The sequence below is a fragment of the Macrotis lagotis genome, chromosome 4, assembly GCF_037893015.1.
Source record: "Macrotis lagotis isolate mMagLag1 chromosome 4, bilby.v1.9.chrom.fasta, whole genome shotgun sequence".
Taxonomy (NCBI): domain Eukaryota; kingdom Metazoa; phylum Chordata; class Mammalia; order Peramelemorphia; family Peramelidae; genus Macrotis; species Macrotis lagotis.
In genome coordinates this window covers 242,619,158-242,631,837 of record NC_133661.1, presented here as the reverse complement: position 1 = coordinate 242,631,837, position 12,680 = coordinate 242,619,158, and the positions used below count along the sequence as shown (strand labels likewise).

The 12,680-nt window shown below is 34.1% G+C and overlaps 1 protein-coding gene across 1 annotated transcript in view; it reads left to right on the top strand.

The window, feature by feature from the left end:
- Window positions 1-10,724, top strand: part of LOC141522886 (neurexin-3-beta) — a 562,426-nt gene extending 551,702 nt beyond the window's left edge. Inside the window, exon 7 of the mRNA XM_074236273.1 lies at window positions 8,396-10,724. Within this exon, the coding sequence (XP_074092374.1) occupies window positions 8,396-9,324 (929 nt within the window). The 3' untranslated portion in view covers window positions 9,325-10,724. The remainder of the gene's footprint in view (window positions 1-8,395) is intronic.
- The last annotated feature ends 1,956 nt before the right edge of the window (window positions 10,725-12,680 follow it).

Here is a 12,680-nt window from a genome sequence, read left to right as displayed (position 1 = left end):
AAAAACTAAACATTTTGCTAAAAAGTTTTTAAGAATGACAACAAAAAAGCAAGTTACAAGAATGTGGCAATTCTACTTGTCCAAGAACATTCTTACACAACTTTCTTTTGTAAATTTTTCTTTCATGCCAAAAAACATGCGGGCAATTTGTTGATGTAAGTTGACTATGAATTAATGTGGTATGCTATTTTTCTGATTTTTTTTGCAATTATTTTTGTATACTTTGAAATGAATTTTTAAAATTTGTTTTTCCCCCAAAGCAAAATTTATTTTAACTTTACTTTCATCCCTTTTCTACCTGGTAAAGTGAATGACCTTATTATTAGTATTATTTGCTTCCCTTTCTCCCAAGTTTTGTTCACTCTAACAATTACTTTTTTTTATATTATTTGCCTAATTTGAGTCTATTTTAATGTTTGCTGTTATGTTTTTGTGCTGAATTGCTTATGTAAATAAATGCAAATTTTGCTCTTCGTCAGAGTGGGTGGGTTTCTTTCCTCTCCATTGAAGATTCTTTCTCCCAGTTGATTTCATTCTCCTACTAATTTCTGAGCCTCAGAAATACTGTTAGACTTCCTAGAGGGATTTGGCTACCTGGGGGGAAAAAATGATAAAACTGCTTCCAATAATCAGTCAATGATACCATTTCCCTGTCTTATCTAACATATGCCCTTTCAGGGAAATCATTCCTGTACTGCCTTTCCTAAGCAGTGGTCATAAAGATACTCTCAAGTGACTATAGTTGAATTCAGGTTCCCATGTTTATATTACTACTCTTACCACTTTACCCACCTGTCTGCAAAATCAATCTGTGACATGGATGACTTCAAAGAATGGAATCTCACATGGATCTAATGGATTAAGAGAATCCTTGATTAATTTTATCAAGATTTGAACTTGGGAGGGTGGCTGGGTGGTGCAGTAGATAGAGCACCGACCCTGGAGTCAGGAGTACCTGAGTTCAAATCCAGCCTCAGACACTTTCTAATTACCTAGCTGTGTAGCCTTGGGCAAGCCACTTAACCCCACTGCCTTGCAAAAAAAAAATAACCTAAAACAAAAAGATTTGAACTTGGAAATCCCAGAAAAAATAACTGCACTCCATAAGGAATATTAGCATTCTTATCCAGATATGTCAAAGATTTCAAATAAAGAAAACAATATTTCAAGTCCTCCTTTTTGGTGATGAGTTTAAATAACTTTAGATTCACTAAAAATACTGTCTTGCCTTACTGCTTATTGAGCTAAGAGAAAGCCAAAGAAATATAGATAGTATAGATACCTTTCATTGATTAAAAAAAGTTATTATTGTTGGCTAATTATATCTTTATTTCATTCTATCTTACCAAACATTACAGTAAAATGGAATGCTGGATTCTGGCATAATAAGAGCTTTAACCCATGAAATGGGTAATATGAAGCTGTTCTTTTTCCTTTCTGATTCTTAGTTTGCCAGAAAGAAAAGTATTATGGATTTTAGAGGAAAAGCTTCTTAAATGATAACATTTTACCTTTTGAGACCTCTTTTAAGTGTTTTGAATTCCAACTATGGCTTTCTTTATGCTTAAGGAAGATTACTTCAACATTTCCATAAGAGAAAAATCTGTTCACTTTGCTGCAAAACCTTAGTTATCTACTTTAAGCTACTTGACTATGCCTCATCAATACTTTTATTGTAATTCTGTATCTTTTAGAAAAGTTACAACAGAAGAAATTTATTATTTTTGTCACTGCCTCTTATTAATAAAATTGATGTGGTATAGCATAGAGACAATGAAAATTTTAGTATTTTTGAATCTCAAAAAAGGATAATTTCATTAAATATTACATAATATGCTATTTCCTAAAATATTGTACTGTGTAGCATAACTGTCATTCAAATAAACCATTTGTCCTAGTCTCCATTCTAAGAATTAGCCTGTAGCTTTTAATAGTCAGCCTTTGCTGATGAGGAATGGAAAACAAATGCAACAGCTAACTCTTACTGCCTTTACTGCCTCAACTGCCTCAACTCACCTAGCCTATTTTTCTGACCAGTCATTTTAGGTACAATGAGATAAAATTATCAGTTCTTTGGGACACTAATATTTTACCTTTTCTATTTTTAGGATCTGATCTCACCCTTCTCCCTTTTATTTTGTATCTCCTCTCTTCTCATTTATTCCCCATTTTTAATAAACTTGAACTGGGAAGAAAATGGATCATTAGAGGTTTGCAATAATTATTTGTGATGTGGATATCCCTCTAGCCCACCAAGGATGAACTTTAAGTTGAGGTTATAAAATCATATTGAATCAGAAAGGAATGTACAAATCTCTGAATCCAATGCCTTTGTGTAACAAATAAAAACAGAATCTAGAGAGATTAAATTATTTGCCCAGTGTCACTCAGCTATTGATTGCCAGAGATACAAGTCAAACATAGGTCTTCCTGATTATAAGTCCTAAACCCAATCCACTAATCCTTTTTACCACATTTATTGGCTTTCTTAAAATATTTTTGAATTATTTTTGAATTCCCAACTCAGTGAAGGAAGGGACATTTCCCTTCTTGGCAAGGCAATTTCTAATCAGAAGAGATTTATTTTAATTGGGAACATGTGAATGAAAGATCAGTTTAAATCATTAAATGTGCATGCATGAAGTGCAATGAAATAGACTTAGTATTTTAGAGAGAGCCACAAAGATGGGACACAAGAGAACACAAAAAATGTATCACCATCAAAATTTTCAAAGTGACCATTTTTCAAGAATTTTTCGTTTCTTTTGTGGGTCAATGGAATGGCACAAAATAAACATGTATTGGTTGTTGTTTTTTCCTTTCCAACTGTTTGAGTTTGTGATTATCCATTCAATAACTCCTTTTAGACAAAAACTCAAGGCATCAAGAAAAGCATAAACCTAAGATTTTTTTTTTGGTGGATGGCCCTCTACATTCCTGTTCACTAACAAAATTCTTACAATTCTGAAAAGTTCTATTAAATTTTAACACACTATCTTTTCCAATAGCAGAGTCCTTTCCTGGATATCAACCCTAGAGGCATGAATTATATATCTATAAATATACTCACTCATAAAGCAAAAATCCAGGCAACTTGTCAAGGCTCAAATAGACCTTTTATATCCCCGTGATCTCTCAAGTATAAAGGACAACACAAATCTGACCCAAAAAATGCATACATGCCAGATTTAAAATGATAACTTTAAGAAATACATATAGTTCTTGTTTGAGGTTTAAGAGAAATCCTAAGATGCTATAGGAGATCAGTGTTTTGATAGATTATAGATTTTTATCATGGTGCCTGCAATCATTTACTTTTTAAAATGACTTACTTTTATCTTTTACAAATTTATCTAGAGCATTATCACTGTATGCAAATTTGAAAAAAAAATTTCTATTATCACCTGCTCTCAACTTTAATTGGAAAGGAAAGACAATGGATAAGAAGGGGGTGGGGATATCTTATATTAGAGATACCCTTGTTGTCTACCTTCAACGAGGAACTAGGAAACTATCGGGTGTTGGGCAACAGGAAAGAAGACTGATAATCCAATAATTTAAGCTACTTTGAACATTCATCCTTGTCAAATGGTAATTAAGTGTTATTAAGCATATTGTATTTATATTCATGTACCACTTAAAGCCAAATATGGCAGGGCATGTTAAATCTTTAAACATGCTAGATGTAAAACTTCTTCCTCAATTTACATTCCAACTTAATTCCCTTTAAATCTCCCCCCCCCAGCCTTAAAATCCCAATTTAAGAAAACTATGAAGCTCTTTATTTGACTTAATTCAATGGCTTTTTAAAAGCATTGAGTATTAATGAAGCTTTGAAGATATAAAGAAAAGAAAGTTCTTATAATCAAGGAGCTTATGTTATACTAATTAATTTATTTCCTAAATTAAAAACCAATAGTTAAGTCTTAAGCCTTGCACTCAGAGGTATAATTTTCATCTTTATTAGGTTTACTAAGAATGAACAAAATTAAAACCAAAATTGGAAGACAATCTTCATGGAATCTATTGTTTAAACACTAAAATGCCATATTAAATTTAGTGAGATAATGATTTAGATCACTACATCTAGGGGACAAAACAAATCTTCAATTTAGCACTGTTTTAAAATGACTTTCTCTCTTGAATTTTTTGAATCTGAAAACTTGTGACTCTTTCTGAGGAAGCAGTCAATGGCCATGGAAGTGTATATGTAGGTTAAAGGTTGGAGGGGAGTTTTTGTCAGGATTATAGATATACATTTAAAAGATACTTTAGCAGCATTGTATGAGCTAATAGAAAATAAAATAACCACAAACTTACAATTTCAGTTGAGTATCATTATAGACTAAAATCATAGATGAATATTATTAAATTATGGATACTTTAACCTTTATCTCACTTATTGGAACATCAACACATTGAAAGTACATACATACACACATCTCTTGAATTTTTATTTACTACTCAACATTAATTTGACCTGTTCATTAAAATTATTTATTTTCTTACTGAATCTCCCAATTTTTCAGCAAATTCTTTTTGTGCCCTTTAGTTTTTTAAATACACTAAGACCCATGAGTTTTCCATAGAAATTTATTTTAATTACAGAAGAAAAACTAATGACTCTGAATAAGGACCAGAAAACGTTAAATACTGTAATCCTTGATTATGTCAATATGATGGAGAATCAACATAGAGATTTGTTAGGTAAAAAATTTAAATGATTTATGAGAAATCTATGATAGATTACTCTTATTCTCTATTTCCTCTCCTGTATTCCTTCTTCCAAAAGCAGTTCTCTCTTAACCCACCTAACCTCCCAATCTAGCATTTTCACCTTTTAACGAGATGGAAGAAGAGAAAAGTTCATGTATAGTTTACTTTTGAGAGTAAAGGGTTAGCTTACCTTTAGGAATACAAACTCTATATTCTCATTTGTACAAGTAGCAAAAGTGTGTAAATTATGCATTAAATAACTCACAAAGCACATGAATTATATATGCCCTCAATGTAAAGAGTAACCACTACCCAAGTAAAGCTTACCTGAAGTTTGGACAGATCTTCAAAGATGATTTTGCTCAATAATTTCCAAAGTCTGTTTGCTGATAGAGAATCCAGAGTTCATGGTTTGGGTCAAAATGTTGTCTTGTGATTCTCAAGGTGCTTCCAGATTAGTTTGGATAGTTATTGTATGATTTTAAAATAGGTCAAGAGATAGGAGTATACCATTTTGTCATACTCCTGGGGATAAGGAATGAAGGGCTTTGCCTAATCTAAATGGCATTAAAATACATGTAAACATTTTGTTTTCAAATTTGTAATTTAAAGTATTGAAATGCAACAGTGCTCTTCTTTTTCCTCTCTTCCCCCTTCTCTATGAACTCTTCCCCCATCTCCCTTTATACAGAAGCACTTCATCTAAAGTACTCAAACATTCTAGTAAGTTATAGAGCACAGCCCTGCAACAGGTCCAGAAAATAGATCCCAATGATAATAGCTAATATGCATAGAGTTTTCCAGAAGTCTTAGTATTATTTAAAAATATTAATGCAGTGTCTCATTTAACTTTTGCAGCAGTTTTGTGAAGTAGGTAGGTACTATAAGCACAAATGTCCCTATTTATGTGATTATTCCCATTAAGAAATTCAAATGGCACAAATCAAAGCCTTCAAATATTTCTCTATATATTTGTGCAAGAGGATACATAAAGGTAAATAAAGTAGATGAGAAGAAAAACATATATGCACTAAAAACTCAATAGACGAAGGAAAAAAAGTTCAAAAAGTTTAAATGGCTTCCTATGATCACATAATTTTTGATTCTTAGAGGGTGAAGTCTTATCCAGGTATCTCCTGATTCCAAATCTAGCATACATTATATTAAATCATGCTGCCTTAAACCTGTTGATATAAGCTAATATCCATCAATTAACTTGAAGCTAAGTACAAAACCTACATCTTGGTGAGGGTATTGGCAATGGATATTAGGATGCCCTTCCTTGAAAAGCCTAAAACATGTTTAATTCTAATTCAGTTCTGTTGGATTAAGGAGATCTTGGAAGTTGGGAGGGAGTCAAAAAAGTTAGTTTCCAGTCCTAGACATTCCTTATATTTCTAATTTGTAGAAAAGGATATCTCTAAGACTAAGCTGTGCCATTCTGAGTGATCCTCAGAGCTGCTGGCCTGAGTTGAAATCTTCACTACAAAGACATATTTGTGGAGTTTGCCTCAGCTAAGACCATGATGAGTTTTCAAGTATTATTGATATAGATTTATTGAAATGCCATTTAAATCTAGCCTTCATACCATGACAGTCAAATTTTCTCTTCTGAAACACAAATATTATTTCATCCCTTGATTTTATCCCTAGGATATAGCTAAGACCTGAGACTGGTACATGCATACCACCAGAAAGAGTCCATTCAAATTAACTATGTGTTAGAACTAAATTTTTGGAACAATTTCCTGAATTTAATTATTAAGCACCTAATATGTACAATGAATCATACATAGTAGGTCATGGGAATACAAAAAAGGAAAAAAATACTTCCTGACCAAGAAGTTTGAATTCTACTAGAATGAGTTACAAAGTTGTAAAAGGATTTTAAGATATGCATAACTGTTGTTGGCTTGAAAGTAGTGTGGAAAGGTACATTTGGGAAGAGGAAATTTTGATTCATTCTGAAAAAGGTAAGAAATGGTGTCTTTAACTCCAAGTTAGAAGCAAAATAACAACCAATACATATTTATTATGTCCCTATTGTGTGTAAAACCCAGTTATTTAAAAATTCTCTCCTTTCAAATTCTAAAATCCTCAATTTCCAATAGACCCCAAATAAAATGTACCAGGTATTTTTAAAAGATTCAGTGGAAAATTTTTCATGAAAAATGAAATAAATCACTTCCCTAGCATGTAAGTAAAGAAGAATATGTAGTTATCTAGCAAAATCAGAAAGTGTTGCTATTTGACAGTTGATTTCTAGAATTTCAAGGAAGAAATTCACATGCCACAAGTCAGGACCTTCAACTATCTCCCAGTATATTCCAGAGATATGCAAGACAACGCATGCAACTAAGAAAAGTAAATTAGAAAGTAAAGAACTGAGAAAAGAAAATACATAAATTAAACATCCATTCTATGCTGGGTTCCAATAACCAGACATTGTTGTTATATTAGGAACATGGCCTCAGACCACAGTGAAAAGTAAATAATATCTTGAACAAAGGGCTCAGGTCATTCCCTGGCTAGTGTCGGTTCTACCACACTCTAAGTGGTACAGTGTTAGAGCATCCGGGGGTCCTGAGTCTCAATCTCACTTCAGACACTTGACACTAGTTTGATCCTGGGCAAGTCACTTTACCCCAGTTGCCTTGCATTCAAGGACATCTCTAGTTTTTCCTGATTCATATCTGACCACTGGACCCAGATGACTCCAGAGGAGAAAGTGAAGCTGGTGTCTCAGCACAATATTCCCTCATTCATATCCAATTCACTAGCTTGTTATGACATCACCTCTGATGCCATGGTCTTCTTCAAAAATGAAGGACAAATAACAACATGATTTTATATTGGAGGAAATGTGGTTCAGTGAAAAGAGCTGAGAATTCTGGACCTGATTTTTACACCACCTTCTCCTTGGTAACGAGTCATTCCAAAGGACCTAAGAGTGCAACCCAGTTCTGTCACTTACAAACTGTGTGACCTTGGGAATGTTCATCAAATAAGTTGAATAAGATAATACCAGAGATCCATCTCATTTCTAATCTTTGTCCCTAAACTGCTTAGCTATATTGAGTCTTACCTTCTCCATCTGTGAAAGGGGGCAATAAAGGCTGCTCTGCTTAGGATTTAGCATATTATTCAAAAGATACTTTATATATGAGCACATTTTGTAAATTGTAAAGCATTTTCCAGCTATAATTTGGTATTGCCATCCTTGCAAAAGTAAGGAAAATGAATGAAGCAAGAAAGGAAACAAAAAGCTTTAAAAATGTTTTAATAGATGATATAGCTTTCTGAGGCATTTTTTTTAGAAAAATCACATCTTTAAAATCTGGGATTCTGTGGACCTGCAGCACGTGTTCATAAAACTATAATTGAATTATGTTACCATCTCATCTGCAACTAGAAACGTACATATGAATTCTAAGTAGTTGTTTGAGAGTATCTTCAAAGGCGATCTTCCCCTTCAGATTAAAAGCTTCAGGGATTTCAGGCTAAGGTTGTACGAGGCTTTTGGAGGCTATAGATTCCAAGAAAAGGGTCTATGTCACTTTTATAAAACATAGATAGATGCCTGCCACCCATTTAGGCTAAATTCGCTCCTAGAATCTAGTAAGAGGATCATATTTGGTAATGTACTAATCCTTTGTTTTTGTTTTTCTTTCCATCTCAGGAGGTGAATTAGTTATCCCTCTACTTGTAGAAGACCCTTTAAATCCCCCTCCTATTGCTACTCGTGCACCTTTCATTACACTCCCCCCTACCTTTCGCCCCCTCCTCACCATTATTGAGACCACCAAAGATTCCCTGTCCATGACCTCTGAGGCGGGGTTACCTTGCTTGTCGGACCAAGGCAGCGATGGTTGTGATGATGATGGCTTGGTGATATCTGGGTATGGCTCAGGGGAAACCTTTGACTCTAACCTGCCCCCTACTGATGATGAAGATTTTTACACCACCTTCTCCTTGGTAACAGATAAGAGTCTTTCCACTTCAGTCTTCGAAGGTGGCTACAAAGCACATGCGCCCAAGTGGGAATCCAAGAACTTGAGACCTAACAAAGTCTCCGAAACTGGTAGGACTACTACTACCACATCTTTGTCCCCTGAGCTGATCCGCTCCACAGCTTCCTCCTCGTCTGGGATGGTGCCCAAATTGCCAGCTGGCAAAATGAATAACCGTGAGCTCAAACCCCAGCCTGATATAGTCTTGCTTCCGTTGCCCACTGCCTATGAGCTAGACAGCACAAAGCTGAAGAGCCCACTAATTACTTCCCCCATGTTCCGTAATGTGCCCACAGCAAACCCCACAGAGCCAGGAATCAGACGGGTTCCGGGGGCCTCAGAGGTGATCCGGGAGTCGAGCAGTACAACAGGGATGGTCGTCGGCATTGTGGCTGCTGCCGCCCTCTGCATCTTGATCCTCCTGTACGCCATGTACAAGTACAGGAACAGGGACGAGGGGTCCTATCAGGTGGACGAGACGAGGAACTACATCAGCAACTCTGCCCAGAGCAACGGCATGCTCGTCAAGGAGAAGCAGCAAAGCTCAAAGAGTGGCCATAAGAAACAGAAAAACAAGGACAAAGAGTATTATGTGTAAAATTTAAAAAATAAAAATAAAAAAGAATTAAAAACAGAATTATTTATATATAAATATATAAATACTTTTAAAAAAACACAAGATTTAACAGCTATAAGAACTGCTATACCTATAATGAGATTGGGAGCTACAGTTGGTGGGAGAAAAAGAAAACACACACACACACACACACAAAGATATATATGTGTATATATATATATTTATTTTCAGACATGGCTGTCCTGTATCAGTCATGAGCTGGAGACAGAGAAGTCTGCCCTACTGTATCATAAAGCATACTTAGCATTTTGGAGCAGACACAGCTCTACCACTTTAGCTGGACATTGAAGTTTCCATCTCTTTTGTGGACCTTTGGACAAAAGATAGAAGACTTCATGGCTTACTTGTTTCATAACTCCAAGTGAGTCCCTAATGATGTTTGTGACCCTTGACTGTATCAATGATTTTTCAGTTTTTTTTTTATTTTAAAAAAAGGAGAAAAAAAGATTAAAAAAAAAAACCAACAACAACAGCAAACTGATCTGGCCCCCAGCCAGTATGTGTGTAACTTTTCGAGATCTGAGGGGAAAAAAAAAAAAGTGGCTTTTGGGTTTTTTTGTTTATTTTTTTGAGACTTAAACTGGACATGAGTTGACAAGAAAAAAAATTCAGAAAAAAAAGTGAGAGACTATTGCCATATATGAACTCAAAAAACTATACATGGTGTTCACTCTACATATCAGGTTGTGGTGTGTCTAGAATCAATTGTTTTTCAGTGAGATGCTTTGCTGGAAATTCAGCAAATGCATGGGATGGTGATGATGGGAGGTTTAAAGCAGGTACCCTAGGATCTGACTCCAGTATTTGCAGACCAAACTCTGAACAGAGGATTTATGTCTGATTTCATCAGGGTTATTGGCTTTATTGACACTACTGTTCAAATGCATTAGCACAGTCAAATTGTGGTAAAGGGGAAAAAGGTCAGCTATTGGGAACTGAAACTACCCACAAACTAAAATGAGCCTTTCCTGGGGAAGTGGGGGGAGGGAGCCTGGTTCCATGAATGATTGCAATGCATGCAAAAATAAAAAGAAAAGAAAAATTTAAAAAAATCAGTTAAATAATCAAACCAGACAACATGGGAGCTCAACTTGTGACAGAACAAAAGGTCACACAAGCCAAACACATCATGAAAGAGTACAAAATGCATAGTTTTTTTCCAACATGTTTTTCATATGTAATTTTAATTTTGTAGCTTGACACAAATAACTCTGTCCTTCCATTTGCCCATTTCCCCCACCCTCTCTTTTATAAAAATAAATAAATGAATGAATAAAGCTGCTGTGACACACACAAAGGAATTTAATAGTATAATATATATAAATATATATACAGATATATTTATCATGGTATGTTTGATGGGACGACTGGAACGAAAAATCTGTTAAAAAAGTCTTAAAGTAGAATGAGAATGTTGTTTTAAAAAGAAAATAACAAAACAACAAAAAAGTAAACCTTAAAAATGTGAAGATGGTGTGAGTTTTAGTTTTGTCACAGTCATCTGTGTCAAAAGAAAAAAAAAATCTCAGATTCTGTTTACATCTTTTGCTAATTTTTTCTTTTTTTGCTTGTGTAATTTCTTAGATAGCCACCTATGTACATACTGCTTTCAGGTTTGACAGTTCTTTTTGTTTCCATTTTTTTCTTTTTTAATTTTGCCTTTTTTTTTTTGAAAGGGGGTAACTTAATGTATAGAAAAAATAAATTGGTTGTGTGGCCATGGCTATTGCATACAAAAAAAAAAAAAACAAAAGAAACAACGCAAACACAACAACACACAATGACAAAAATAAAATGAAGACTCTGGAATATCAGAAATATAAATTTTATTTGTGTACAGATGAAAATCAATCAGCTGTTTAGATTTAGAAATCTATTCTTGCTGGTGTTTGTAAGTTGCATGAATATTTGACTTTGAAGAAATATCCAGGAACAAAAAGAAAGTATTCTAAAATAAAGATAGCCTTCCCTAATGTATATGGAAAGAGGTGTTCCTGGTTATCTGATCCTTTCGATGTAAGTGTTTGGGGATTCTTTTGGATTTTTCTTTTTGTTTAAGACTTTTAAAAGAAAGATTACAAAATGTATGAAAGCTCAGTTTTAAGCAACTTAAATGGCCCAACCTATAAGAAGTTGATTATATCTCGATGTCTGTAAAAGATTGCTGTTCTTGGAGTCTTGTGAAATGATTTTCCTGCTTTCTTTTCCTTTTTGTTTTCATTTTTGAGTAAACACAATCTTTGTTCTGTTATTTTTTGTGTAAGTTTCTATTCGGACAATTTTTTGGAAACATGTGCATCCTGTATGTGGGCTTCTACCATATCCCTGTTTTATGGACAGAACCTTAAGGAATTTCTTTTATGTTGTTGTGATGTTACTGCTCTTTTTTCTTTTCCCTTTTCCTCTTTTTTTTCATATTTGCATTTTTGTTCAAGGATATGCTTAGCAATAAAATGTTCTTCCCAAAGCCCTGGAAGTGGATGTATTTTTATTTCAAAAAATTAAGTGGGGGAAGGGGAAGAAGGACTTGCAAATTGAGAAGGATAAAAGCTGAATGAAAGTTCAAAAGCACCCATGAACATGATACCAAATAATCTAATCAGTGACTAGCTACTTACATAACTTACTTAAAACAGATTAATTATGGTGAACAATAATAATTATCGGTCAAAACACTATAGTCTAGACAGCTAGATGAGAAAGTAGTAGCAAGAGTTTCATTATAAATACAGAAGAGAAGCATTAAAATTAGAGAATAGCTTCTCAAGAAATATGAAAAAAGCATGAATGCTTTTATTTATAAATAAAAAAGATGCCCAGTTCGTGTTAACCAGCAATAAAGTCTTTCTCTGTATGAGGTATGATAAACTGTTATTGAGAAGTGGGGGTTTTCTTGGGGAAATGAAGTGGTAATTTGATGATATCCTAAGGAATCTTGGGAAATGGTCATCCTTAAACTACACAACGATGAGAAAGGTTTACATAATTATAATGCAGTGATTCTACAAGAAGCTTTCAATTTTAATCTTAGAAACTAAGTTCAAATCCAGTCTCTTGCTACTTGTCATCTATGTTACCTTGAATAAAGTCACTTCACTTATCTTGATCTCATTTTCCAAACTAAAAAAAAATTAAGTTGGATTAAATGACTCCGAGGTTCTTCCAGTTCTAAATCTATGATCCCATGAAATATATAACACTAATATTTCTGATAATTCAAAGGACATTTCAGAACACCATAGGTCCTTCAATGGATATCATCCAGTTCCGTACTATAGTCATTCAGAAATATTGTTAATTCTATTTGATTAATGAAT